General features: G+C 51.7%; 4 protein-coding genes across 4 annotated transcripts; 2 read left to right on the top strand and 2 right to left on the bottom strand.

The window, feature by feature from the left end:
• Positions 1 to 1403: 1403 nt before the first annotated feature.
• Positions 1404 to 2771, top strand: PFICI_05795 (uncharacterized protein; the record flags this gene model as incomplete). The annotated part of the gene is made up of 2 exons (XM_007834376.1): positions 1404 to 2336; positions 2409 to 2771. 2 exons carry the CDS (start codon positions 1404 to 1406, stop codon positions 2769 to 2771), a joined length of 1296 nt encoding a protein of 431 aa, XP_007832567.1.
• Positions 2772 to 3160: 389 nt separating this feature from the next.
• PFICI_05794 (uncharacterized protein) lies at positions 3161 to 4621 on the bottom strand (the record flags this gene model as incomplete). Its single annotated transcript, XM_007834375.1, has 4 exons — positions 3161 to 3201; positions 3291 to 3959; positions 4021 to 4362; positions 4456 to 4621. The coding sequence occupies 4 exons, from the start codon at positions 4619 to 4621 to the stop codon at positions 3161 to 3163; spliced, it is 1218 nt and encodes a 405-aa protein (XP_007832566.1).
• Positions 4622 to 10186: 5565 nt separating this feature from the next.
• Positions 10187 to 11304, top strand: PFICI_05793 (uncharacterized protein; the record flags this gene model as incomplete). Its single annotated transcript, XM_007834374.1, has 2 exons — positions 10187 to 10240; positions 10297 to 11304. 2 exons carry the CDS (start codon positions 10187 to 10189, stop codon positions 11302 to 11304), a joined length of 1062 nt encoding a protein of 353 aa, XP_007832565.1.
• Positions 11305 to 11850: 546 nt separating this feature from the next.
• Positions 11851 to 13326, bottom strand: PFICI_05792 (uncharacterized protein; the record flags this gene model as incomplete). Its single annotated transcript, XM_007834373.1, has 1 exon — positions 11851 to 13326. One exon carries the CDS (start codon positions 13324 to 13326, stop codon positions 11851 to 11853), a length of 1476 nt encoding a protein of 491 aa, XP_007832564.1.
• Between the last annotated feature and the right edge of the window lie 217 nt (positions 13327 to 13543).

Genomic DNA, 13543 nt, shown 5'->3' with positions numbered 1-13543 from the left:
TGGCCGAAGATGTATCCAAAAGTCTGATTCTATAAGCGACGAATATATATCATCGTGAGAGCTTCAATCTAGAGTATACTAAGTCGCAACTCAAACAAGTGCGGTATACGTAACTCAAACAGGGATGACGACGGTCAGGACGATTATTGATTGATGGTGTGTCGGGACGCCTCTCTATTTTAGGCGGGCAAGTTGGTCAAGGGTCCCACATTGGAGGACGCCGAGCCGACCCTCAATGGCTATAGTCATATTTTATGCACGACTTCACGAGAAGAAATTAAACGCAAAAATGTAACAAGACCTCTCAGTCTTTTAGCAGAAAATATGCTTTGACTGAGGGGACATCCAACTCAAACCTCTCGGCCCGCCAAGCAATTTTATCTGATCCGGCTTCGGGGGCGCTGATGATTGATCCCTGCTGACGAGGGAATAAATTTTTTTTTATCAGATCCGCGCATTCAACCACTGGCCGGGCTCCATCACACACCCAACTCCTCCTCAACCCCACATGAACAGGCCACACAAAGTTATCAGATCCGACTTGCGTGTCTCTGCCAAGCTGCCCTCCCCTGCCCCGACCTGCCGTCTCAAGCAGACGAGCTCCGGTCAGTGGGTGGTGCTGGAGTAACAGTCAAGAAAAGAAACCACTCGCTGGTCCCTGTTTTGCTGCATTAGCTGCGAAAAATTCTGATCGCCGCCCTTCCCACCCCCAGCACGCTCTCTTGCTGTGCGAAACCTTGTTCGGATGGGGTAATGGTCTTGTTCATCCAGGTACTTGGAGGTACGAACCGGAACCGCAGGCGCTGGGGAAACAGTAGTGGTGGGTAACTTCAGGCAGGTCGCTTGCCTTCGTTTCGCATAGGACCGGACCATGGATGATGTGAGAGGGACCTTTCAGAACAACCGTCGACGACTTTTGGCCGACAAGAAAGACACAAGCGTCGGTCGGCCGTCCGCGCCGAGCTATGACGTGACGCGTTTTTCCCAAACTACCTAGTACAGTATCCCATATTGCACAAGCCCAGCCAGCAAGCTCCGATCAGGTCACGATGCAGGGACCGCGGGCTGAGGGTGCGCGGAATTGGGAATACGTAAGGGTATAGCATGGTACGTACGAGCCGAGGGGTTACGAGCCAGAACCTCAAGAGCACCAAAAAGTCGGCCCACCAGAGCTCTCTTCTCGTGAAGATTGAACGGATCTCGGGAATCAAGATTTTCTAAGTTGGTAAACACATTTGTTCTTACTGCTACTATTGCTACTAGAGCTGCTGCTTCTTGCCAATTACGATCCCGTCTTTCAGCGATCAGTCTTGGTGTCTTGATACTTTGCTTAGTTCCCAATTTCGTTGCCGCAACAAGTATACACTCTAGCAAGGCAAATTCATTTACCAGCTACAGTCATCATGGTGCTGCCACAAGACAATGAGCCGGTGCTCAAGCTGCCGCACCCTTACTTGACGCCGTATGTTCTGGCCAAGTCCTCCAAGGCCAACAAGAGCGCTCCCTTCTTTCAGGCCAAGCCTCAGCAGGTTGCCAATGGCAAGGACCTGCCAGAGCCTCTTCACAACACCTCCCTCTTCTTCACCGAGCCGACAGACTTGAAGTCGAGCGAGAGGCCGGCCGAGTCCAACAACACTCCCTGGGGTCGTGCTCGACGATCGCCCTCTTCAACCTTTTTGTGGGAGGGCGCAGAAGCTCCCACCTTGGGCCAGGCATGGCTTCTTGTGTATATTCTCTTCACGGTTCGGCCGCAGATGGAATACTGCCGCCTGACTCTGGAAGGAGCCGGCAAGGAGAGCTTGGCCACGCAGCTCAAGAGCGTCCTGCTCGCCATCGACCACCCCGCCAACCCCGAGACGGCTGAGGACGAGCTCCTGCTCCTGCGCAGCACCTTTTGGCAGGGCGCCGGCTCGCCTTTTGGCCCGCGCACCGCCTGGATCCCCGAGGACGACGAGCCCGAGACCCCCAAGCCTCTGTCATCGTACCCGTTGACGCCGTATGAGAACACCATGACCAGCGAGCCCAACACGGTGCTGACCTGGCACCCACGGCGGCCGGCCAAGCCCCGCCCCGGCTCCGTCATCTACAGTCGCTACATCCCGCACCTCAAGGAGAACTTCTCCATGGTCGCGCTCGACTGGCAGAATGAGGAGCACCTCCGCCTCTTCCACGAGTGGCAGAACGACCCCCGCGTCTCCCAGGGCTGGAACGAGACTGGTACCCTCGAGCAGCACCGCGAGTACCTGAGGAAGCAGCACGTCGACCCTCACCAGGTTACTATTCTGGCCAGATTCGACGACACCTTCTTTGCTTACTTTGAAGTTTACTGGGGCAAGGTTAGTATACTTCCAAAATCCAAAAACCCAAAGTTTGTAGTATGAAAACATGCTAACGAAATAAACTCACAGGAGGACCGCCTGGGCGCCTACTACTCTGCTGGCGACTTTGACCGAGGCCGACACTCGCTGGTGGGCGACATTCGCTTCCGCGGCCCGCACCGCGTGACGGCTTGGTGGTCCAGCTTGATGCACTACCTATTCCTCGACGACCCGCGCACCATGTTTGTCGTTGGCGAGCCCAAGTACACCAACAGCTCCGTGCTCGGCTACGACTTTATCCACGGCTTTGGCCTGGACAAGTTTGTCGACCTGCCCCACAAGCGGTCCGCGTTCGTGCGGTGCTCGCGCGAGCGCTTCTTCCAGCTCTCGCCGCTCGCCGAGAGCGAAAAGGTCGTGGGCGGAACCATGGTCGGATTGCTCCCCAAGCTATGAACAAAAGCAGACTGAAAAGGGCCAAAAAATAACTTGCATGTCATCACGTACATATCTTTTTTTTTTTTTCTCGTTTTTACATAGTAGGCGTTTAGGTAAAAATGGGAACAATCATTTTGTCATCATGATAAAAAAAAAACAAAAGAAAACAACTTCATTCTTCTCAAGTGTTAAACTCTTCCTTTGCGAAACTTTTCTATCGTCACAGCAATCTACCAAAATGTGCTACAAGAGTCTCATAAAATTGCAGCCCATGTGACAGGAACTTGAGGGTGGTAAAAGGAAATAAAGTTCATGCCCAGCCTGATGACATGGTTGTCTACCTCATAAAATATAACCCTTGTAAATCGATCCAAAAACGCCGTACCCAAATGCACTCATAAGCTTTTTTAGGCCAAGCTTCCGCCCAGACGCAAGTGGTCCCAGCAGACTAAGGGGGGAGAAAACAGTTGTTAATCCACAAATGTTCATTTTGGGAAGAAAAAAGGAGGGAGAAAAATAATTTGCATGAATACTTACTTCTGAAACCAAGATCCTCCTCAAAGAAGAGCTGCATGACCTGAGGGCCAGAAGACATGCCGTCCGGACCATAGGAGACGGCCGACTTGCCAACAGCCAGACCAATCATGGGCGGGACCTCGTCAATGGTGTTGAGCTTGGGCTCGGTGCCAAGGAGCTGCTGTTGCATGATCTGGTGGATGTTGAGGCCGGTGAGCTTGCCCTGGTGCATGGCGGAGCCGCAGCGCTTGATGCCGGACCAGTTGATCAGGTCGCCAATGGCAAAGTGGTCGTCGGCGTGGGGGATGGCCTTGTTGGCCAGCTGGAGCGAGTTGGTGACATTGACCAGGCCCGTCTCGGTCTGCAGGGCCTCGGCGGGGAAGAAGTCGGTCGAGGGCACCGACTTGCTAATGGCCATGACGACGGCGCTCGCCGTCAGCTTGTGGCCGTTTTCGAACTCGACCTCGTACGCGTCCTGGCCCGCCGCGTTCTTGATGGGCGTGCTGCGCGTCAGGCGGTGGTCCATCAGGCACTCGACGCCGGCCTCGCGCGTCAGGTCCAGCGCGCAGTCCTTGACGCTGTCGGGCAGCGGCTCGGCCGACAAGAGCTTCTCACGCGAGTGGGCGAGGATGACCTTGATGTCGGGCTTGACAGTCTTGAGCTCGGCAGCCATCTCAATACCAACGGCACCTTTTTTGACATCTCATGTTAGTATTTCTTATGTAATGAGATTTTTAGATTGTATGCGTACCTCCACCGACAACAAGGACGGGATCACTGTAGGAGGTCACGGCATCAATGTGTCTGTTGGCCTCAATGAGCCATGCCTTGCGGCTCTGAGCCTGGGGCACGACGGGGAATGCTCTTCGGAAACCGGTGGCGCCAATGAAGAAGTCGTATTCCTGGGTGCGCTCGTGCTGGTCCGCCGACTCGCGGATGGTGGCTGTCTTGGCAGCAGGATCGATGCTGACCACGCTGCCGTGTACGAACTCGACGTCGGGTCTCTGCAGAATCTTGACGTCCTTGTACTCGACCCAGGCCTTTTCGGCGTACTTCTTGTCCGAGAATGCCAGCGGTGAACCGATCAGGTGGTCTTGAGGAGGCGCAAATTATTAGCATTGATCACGAGCCGACATCTATGGTAGATTCTCCTCAGAACTTCAGCAGGGGGCGAGCGCAAACTTACAGTAACCATCTCTCTCGTCGACAATGGTGACCTTGACGTGGATGGGGCTGTCGGTGCGGCTGTCACATCGCTCAATCAGGTGAATGGCGCAAGAGAGGCCGGCGTAGCAACCACCGGCCACGAAGACCTTGTACGGCTTCGCGGCGGTTCCGGTAACGGCGGTCATTGTGTGGTACGGGGTGTGCTGTACGTTGAAGCTGATACGCTTGAGTAGGGACGGAGTGGAAGCAATAACAGGCCGAGCAATGCGGGATGAGAAGATCTGGGAAGAGCCACGCGAGAAGGGTAGGATTGTTGTTGGCAAGGAGGAAGTTTGAGCACGACTACTAATACGGCCAAAGGAACGGAAAGCAGACCCACGCCGAAGGGAGGAGCAGAAGAGTATATTGAGCCCTAGATCAGCAGCGTGTGGGGAAGGCATCGTTGGGACCGTGACATTGGGTCACTTGTCCGGCACCCATATGCCTGCAGAGGGTAGGTGACATGACGGGAAATACATAAACCTTCATTCTGCTTCTGCTGCTGCTACTGCTGCTCTTACAACTAGTCCGGGTTTCCCCTTGCTCCGTTCTGTTTCACGATCGTCATGAGGACAGAAGAGAATACATCTTCATTGGGACCGGCATCGGGGTCCTTTGCAGATGCTCATCATATCTTGTGTCGTGGCATCATGGTCATTACTTGTTCCACGGGTGGTGGCCTCAACGGCTTCTCGGACCTCGACATTGAGGCGGGCACAAGTTGTTGTTTTTTTTCCCCCTTGGGTGACGGCTAATACGTAACGCTTATCAGATTGGGCTAACGGAGGAAATGCCCCTCGTAAAGAATCACAGTGAGAAAAAAAAGACCAAAGAAGAGCGGCGAGCCGAGGGCCTGGGATTGCACGGGGTAATTTTTGTCCCTCACTCGCTCAATTGCGGGCGAGACGAGGGGTACGAGGCAGGTGTCTAACAAGACGGTCAATGAGAGAAAGAGAAGGTAAAGCAGCACAGAGGTGCGACGACTGCGTCTGGTCTGCGCATTTGCCCGAAGTCTGTGGAGCAGCGCATCAGATAACTCACCTTGGCACCATCTAAGGGACCCACGATGGACCAGCCAAATTTTATCAGATGGAGCATCAACAGGGAACCCCGGTCAAAGATGTGCCTCGTCCCTGTTATAGGCATATATGTGAGCACCAGAAATGTACATAATTGGTGAGCTGCAACCCGCACACATGCATGTCTTAATGAAATGCATAGCATAAAACAGCGGGTGACATCCCTTTGCACCCCACCTGCCATCCGCATGGTTGGTGACTTTCTGCCGCCCACACCCATCATAACTTTATCCAACGGGTATGCGTACCATTGCCACGTTCTCTCGACAAAAACGCGGCCCCATTCAAATCATGGCTTGGTTTCAAGTAACCTCTATGTCCATTTTCATGCACATAGCAATGGGGTTTCTTCATTTGGGACCTGACGATCGTGTCTAGCGGAGACTGATCCACTGTACATATTCTTTGTAGGAGTCATTCCTGAACTTAGCATACATACTCTACTGTGTACGCTAGTCAGGCAGTTTAGTCTTCCCTTTCATCATGAATCAGGTCTGTCGGACTAATGACAAACTTTTGGCCATAACGCTCTCACTCGGTTCAATGATTATGTGTGTTTCCATGAATGGCGCGGAATGATATCATGTCGAAAGAGAGAAAAAAGGATACGGGAGTTTTTGAGATTCCTAACTGTAATCTAACCTGTGTCGCCATTCGCAAGTATGTTTGTGACTTTTTTTTATTACAAATAAAAAGTGTACTTATATTAGCATACACTTATTAGGAACATCTGCTCTGGTAGATGTCATTCACGAATACAAGCTTTGTTCGAGCACAGTACAACTTCAGCACTAGATTTAAGGATTATTAGACCTTTGCACAGACTAACGTGCCTAAACTGGCTACTATCATTCATATATCAACCCGAGACAATGAATTATAATTGCCAAGGCATAGATGAATAATTATACTTGGAGAAGGATGTGAAAGGCAGGCAGCGCTACTTGGTGGTGACATCATAGTCATCGTAAGAGCGATCAAGGCACGATTGAGTGCGACTGCTCTATCACTTCTCTTTGGAGTGTTCAGAATGACATCGGACGTTGATACCTTTTCATGACTTGACCCAATTCATATGTAAAACGGACTCTCAGTCACTATGGTACCAGAAATTATGAGAAATCTACGCTTAGATGACCAACAAGGCGGTACATTCCACAGAGCAATGCTTCGCACTGATGATTTAAAGCATCCTTCTCAGTACTTGTAGGCTAAATAAAGGCGAAAATACCTATAATCTCTGCTTCTCCTCATACAAAATATTCTGATACTCGCGTCAATCGGTCTAATATACTCTGGCTTAAGCACGGTTGTCCTGTGAAATATATATCTATATTCTCAGAGAAGAATTATATGCACAGAATTTTGTTCCGGCGTCCGAGACCTCATCTCAAGCTTTACAACTCAGAATTGGAGAACGATAAAACGGCGGCAAGAGATACGGGAATCTTCAAAGCAGGTGTCTGGAAGCTATCAAAGCTGATGTCCTTGAGAAAAGGCGCTCAAGATACCTCATGTGTACCAAAGAATAGGGCTTTGTTCCCAATTATTGGCATGATAGTGAATATTGGGAACTTATTTTCATGGCTATCCAAGTGCTATTCATATCCTCACCGATGTTCTATCGAGACTGTGATTTCCGACCAAACTTGGCTACTGATCACCTCCAAGACCGTTTGTAAAAGGCACGATAGTTCGCTCTTTCTATCCAACGGCATCGTATGCTTGGCTTCCCTCATGAGTATCCTGTGGCGAACCACAATATGACACCATCTGTTTTCTTTGCTGTCCATTCGCACGGTCCGGCGAACTGCTTTCATATTCTGGTGATTTCTAGTTTCTGTTCAATTGAGTTCAAAGTGTTCTCTGATCGACAAACTGTCAAGCATGGCACATTGTCATATCATGAGCTCAGGTTCTTTGAGCGATTCAAAATGTGATTATTTTATTTCGAGATTTTGGTTCGTCAGTAACATGAGGAGTAACATATCAATTAGGGAGAAGCTTGACTATATTCTTCCTATACTGTCTACATGTAAATATGCGTTAAATAAGGACCCTTTTCTCAATATTTGTATTACGAGAGACAGAGTCATCTAGCACTAACACTCTGAGCTCTGCTCGTTCAGGATATATTCAAGATGTCCTGAATGATGACCAAAATGTCAGTCTATGTATACAATTGTTTCATGTACAATGTGATGAATACACCCTTGCCAGTTCTGGGTTGTCAGGAACACTCCGTAGTCCAACAGGCATGAGGAGGCGGGGGTTTTTGACGAGTGTTCATCACCGAGGATATATGACAAAAGCACAAGTTTTCAGTGGCTCATGAGATTACTTTTTGTAAATAATGAGAGTAGCATAGCAAACCTCGTGGTGAATTGGCATGATTCGCATCAACTGCAACAAACGCCTCTTTGTGGTTGTGCACAAGATATAGCATGAACCCATCAAGCTAATGAGAAAGTACAACAGCGCCATATTGTCACCCTATAATTGACACTGAGCACTTGATGGGCTGTTTCCAGTGTCGTAATCGGCGAAGTAGCCAATCATCAAGACTCTGTTGCGTCGCTGCTTGGCTGCTCATGAGAGCAATTGCTGGGTAGCATGACAACAATGTCATTTTACTTCTATGCCGCAACGCAAGATCCCTGGTTAATGGCAGGAGAGTGACTACCTCAAATGGTCAAATTTATTTTCTGTTCGTTACACAAACATGTGAACACGCTGGACGTTGAATAGGAAGCCGACTGACGAGCACAACGATCCAGTGGCGGGCCGATAGTGGTCGCGCAGACTCTGAACGCCTTTGAGGTTCGCGTCCATGGCGGACTTGTCTTACCCAGTGCAATGTATCAAAGGCCAAGAGGTGTTTCAACGTCTTGGGCAGAAGATTATGGGGTTTCAATTTATGCCACGCTGAAGTGAGCATGCCATTTCTCACTCGGCCACCGGCCGGCTTTGCAGCCTGAAGTCCTGCTTTGTAGACTTCAATACAAACCAAGTTGCGCTTTATGATTAGCAGAAGCAGAATAGGACTTTCCTGATTGTGCGCAGTGAACATTCAATACTAATCTTTTTGGCGTCACGCCACTGGCATTCTAACAAACAAAGCGCCATCATAGCCACAGTGGAAGAGGCCCGAGAAGACATCGCGCCTCGGGGAATAAAAACAGGGTCCTGAAGAGCCGGGCGGAGCTTGGGGCCCGGGCGTTGAAGGTGGCCCTGGGGCCAAGACATCGAAGATGCGATCCGAGCGCGCGTCATAGAAAGACAGCCACCAAAAGTCTAGAAGTGCCTTTCGTCGCCGGTATGCTCACAGTCTGCGATTGCCACTGCTCTGTACGTGCCCTCGTATCTGGAACTTTGGTGTTCGGTAGAGATCATTTTAATGAACCAGTCCCCAAGACGACGACCACCACCAGCAATCTTTACTGCTTCCGGGTTGGGTCGATCAGGAACCAAAAGCCATGGTTGCGATCTATTGCGCTGCCAATTTCGGGCGTCGGCACTAGGTTAGGTTACCACAGTATTGGGGCATATCCTGACCAGTATTCCGACAGCCCGACGGTCGCTTGGAAGGATGGGCTTGTGTCCTATGGGTAGATGGTCACTCTGTAGGAATTGAACGTATTATTCTTGCTCTTATTTTTTTTTTTTTTGTAGTAAGTTATTTCGGAGGATGGTGTCGCACAGCAGTTATGGGAAGAGCTAGAGGGAGGGACCGGAAGCCGTGGAGGAGTTGGTGAGTGTTACTGCATTGCATACTGCTGAGAGGATCCAGCGAGTCAGGGATGATACAGCTATTATCATCCACCCAACCAACATCATACTGCAGAATCGCGCGCAAAGATGCAGCGGACAGTGTAACAGCAACGGCACAACACAAAAGGGCAAGACGCCACATGATTGCGCAACTTATATGAGGACGACCAAAAGAATCACCCAGATCGGAATGGCAAAAGTGTAGTGCTAGATGGACTATTATAGTCAACAAACATACGTGACAAACATTCGAGGACCCTGAAAAACTTCTTCGCTGAAGCTATCGCCGACGAACCACGGTTGTGGTGATTTCCCATTTCCCAGGCCGGCGAACCATGCTTAATCCGTCGATCAATAGTTGCTGTCGCTAGGCGGCCAAGGCCCTCGCTTCCGAGCCCAATTTCGCCCGATGCAGTAAAGGCGCCCAGGGACACCCACAAGCTGCCCTGGCTAAGCTGGCCAAGGACGTCAAAGGCCCCTGCCAATGGGGGGCCAGGCCCCTACACTGGCCTACCGAAAAGGCAGTAAAGAGGAACCTAAAGCATGCAATCCCGCCAGCCCGCCAAACCCGTCTGCACAACAGCAGTTAGCGCGCTGACCGACGACCACGACGAGAAATTGCGCTGTGATGGGCTTGCAGCCAAATGGCGTCAGGATCACACATCCATTTGACGGCACCGCAGGACTATGTCGTACTTACTCCCTCGCAGGAGCGGTAGAGCAGCTTTGTGTTGGCTTGGCTGATGCCGGGGGAGGGAGGAACTTTTCTATTATTTTTCTCTCCTTGCCCTTTTCTTTCCCAATGGCCAGTGGAAAGTAATCATCTTTAATTTTTATTTCACATACATCAATTGTGCAAGCATGTTTGCAGACTTTCGCTATCGTCAACCTGCTGTATCGAAAGAGGACACCCCCGTATCGCGTCGCTGCTAGTCGCTAAAAAGAATCGACGTTTTCTTTTTCTTATTCAGTGCGACAAGGCCGCCCAACCCCCCACTAGCAAGCGAGAACAGCCAGAGAGCAGAGATAAGGAACAAGCCAAAAAGATCAGGGAAGCGAGCACTGCGCTTGCTGCCCGCTTCGTCGCGCAAATGAAACCGTACCGATCCGGCACCCTAGGTTCTGTCCAGGGACAGCAACCTCTGATCCCGAGGACTCCGTCGCTTACGGAGCTCAAGCAGGCGCAGCAAGAAAAGGAAGACTTGAGATCGCGATTCGAGCTGCTCAACCTAAAGTCGCCGCGCTTTTCGCTCACGTCCTTTTCTCCGTCGTCGCTAAAACAACCGGCGCCCGTACAACACTCATGGCTGCGCGACCCGACGCCACCGGCGACTCCCGATCCTGAAGAGGCAGGACGCCGAGGCGGCAATGGCATGTTTCCGATTCCACCGGGCGGAAAGAATAGAAGAAACGGAGACGGGAGGATATTTGGGCTGCAAAAACGGTGGTTCTGGGGTCTTTTGGCCGTTGCGGCAGTTGTCATACTGGGAATCGTGATCGGCGTGGCAGTCGGTGTAAGCCAAGCGAAAGCAAACAGCACATCACATACTTCGACGTCAGGCGGCGTAGGGAACAGCACGGATAGTTCTGCTTCATCGGCAGTAGCCACTGCTACAACACAAACGGGGACGACCGGGACGACGACGACATCCACATCTGCCACAGCGACCTCGACAGGAGGCGTCGATTGTCCGGCCGGTAATGGAACAACATACACTGTGCCGGGGTCGACTGTCCAGTTCCTTCACCTCTGCGGAATAGACTATAGCGGGGACGACGAGGCCACCGATCTGGGGAGCGTACAAACAAACAGCATGGCGGATTGTATGGACAACTGCGCAGGCACCAGCGGGTGCACCGGGTGCGGATGGGGCTACGTCGATGGGGACTCCCTATTCGAGCACACTTGTTGGCTCAAAAGCGGCCTCAAACAGTCACATACAGCCGATTCGGGATGGGCATTTGCAATAATAATATGATGATCAATATATTAATCAAGAAATCATTCCCAATCTTAGCGCATTCGACATGTCAATGACACCCTGGAAATACCGTGGCGATAGTATGGCAATGTGATAATCCCCTGGCTTCAGCGCATACCAAGTCAGTCAGGTCCCTACTATGTCCATTATACTCTGTAGAATGTGGGCCGGTTTCCACCTAGACCCCATTTCTCAATGCCGGACTAATGCTGTATTGGCTCAAAAAGTAAATCGTATTTCTATAATAAGGTACCCATGTAAAACCTGAAACTTTGATGCGTGCTGATGCTATAAGATGTAGGCAAGTATTCATTAAACGATCCCAATATGCCCACGTGACCAAAAACAGAGCGCCGAATGAAACATACCCGATTCCACCGATAAATGTTTCCTGATACTCTGGACAATAATGTCACAGACGTATATAAGTAAGCAAAATGCAGTCGTCCGTAACAAGATCCCGACTTTCAATCTCACAGCGCCAGAGGCAATCTATACCAAAGGGGCAGTCCATGTTCATATAGGACCCCCAATCTTGGGAGTTTATTCAAAGAGTGCCGCGTCAACTTCGACATGCTCGACAGCGTGCTTCCGGGGTACCCAAATGACCTGCACAATGCCCACAATGGCGATGCCAGCACAACTGAACCAGGCCGCTGCCGAGCCACCAGCGGCGTAGATGATGCCCACGAGTGGCGGGCTGACGGTGCGCGCGAGGCAGCAGGCCGCCATGGCGAACCCGTTGACCTTGCCGAGCACAGCCGGAGACGGCGTGGCGTTCTTGAGTAGAATCAGGGCGCAGGGTCCTACAATGATGCCAAAGAAGCTCTGCAATACCATGGACAGGTAGATACCGGGCGAGACGAGCCAGTCGGGAAAAGCCGACAGGAAGGGGTTGAGCACATAGGCAGCCGGGTAGAAGACAATCATGAGCACAAAAGATCTCCAAACGCCGATCCGGTCGACGAACAGAGGAAAGATGACGGCCTGAATGAACAGCCCAATGATGCCGTTTACGGCCAGGTACACACCCACGTCGTGTACCGTATAGCCCAACCCTCCCATTAGATCGAGCTTGCCCCTCGGCTGCTGAGGCTTGTCCAGCAGGTGCGTCGGCAACAAAGTGCAAAAAGCCATCTGGTGGTACGAGAAGATGACCAGCGCAACGGTGACCATGATGATGGTAAAGTTGAACGTCTTGCCCTTGAAGCTCTGCGTGCTCAGCGCGCGGCTCGGCGGGGCAGGGCGACCGTCGGCGCGCACTGCACTGGGCTGCGCGTCTGCTGGCAGCCGGATCGAGTGGACAGTACCAAAGGAAGATCGTCTCAGATCAAAATTCTGCTCCACGGGGAGGGGGAGGCTGTCCTCGGCAAAGCGCGGCCGTTCGCTTATGGTACTAGCCCGCGGACCCCTTTGCCGAGCGCCGTTGAGTGGCGTGGTTTCATCCATGTCACTATCCTCGACGGCATTGTCATCCACCTCCTTGAGCACGGGGTTTGTCTCCTCGAGGAAGAAGATACCCTGCAGGACGGCCAAGACAATGACGGCGACAGCAACGAGGTTTGGAAGCAGGTACGGGTACCTGCCAAACAGGCCGTCGGCAGGAAACAGCCCAGGGTAGAAACGCGCGGGCTGCGCCAGGAAACCGCCCATGGCGGATCCAATGATACCACCGAGGGTCCAGACAAAGGGCTGCGTGGCATAGGCCCGGGGCTCGTGGGCGGGATTCTTGACCATTTCGGCCACCATGGTCTGCATGACCGAGACGTTGCCGTTGAGCGCGCCGCCAATGAAGCGGGCCAGCAGCGCGACCCAGTAGCTCTTGGCCAAGCCAAAGATGAGACTCGAGATGGCGACGCCCACGAGGCCAAAGAGGACAACGGGCTTTCTGCCGACGCGATCAGACAGCATGCCCCAGCCCATCGAGGTCAGGGCCTCGGCCACGGCGTACGCCGAGACCAAGAGGCCGGCATAAAAGGATGCATCGGTATCGTCACCGCCATTGAGGTCTTGTACCATCACATATGTGTAGGCGAGAATCGAGTTGAAGGCGATTGGCTCTGAAAAGCGACATATTGCTGGTATTCCGAAAACTGGTCAGTCTTGAAACGCAGAAGAGTATCGTGAGATTTGAAATGTCGGTGTAGGTGACCCCTCAAAATCAAATTCAAAGCAAAGAGATACATGCATACCTAGGACTGTGAGTTGTACGGTGGGAAAAGCATTGGGGTCTTTG

Source organism: Pestalotiopsis fici (genome assembly GCF_000516985.1).
Source record: "Pestalotiopsis fici W106-1 unplaced genomic scaffold PFICI_Scf_3, whole genome shotgun sequence".
Taxonomy (NCBI): Eukaryota; Fungi; Ascomycota; class Sordariomycetes; order Amphisphaeriales; family Sporocadaceae; genus Pestalotiopsis; species Pestalotiopsis fici.
The sequence above is the reverse complement of the archived record's forward strand: the minus strand, read 5'-3'. Positions and strand labels throughout refer to the sequence as shown.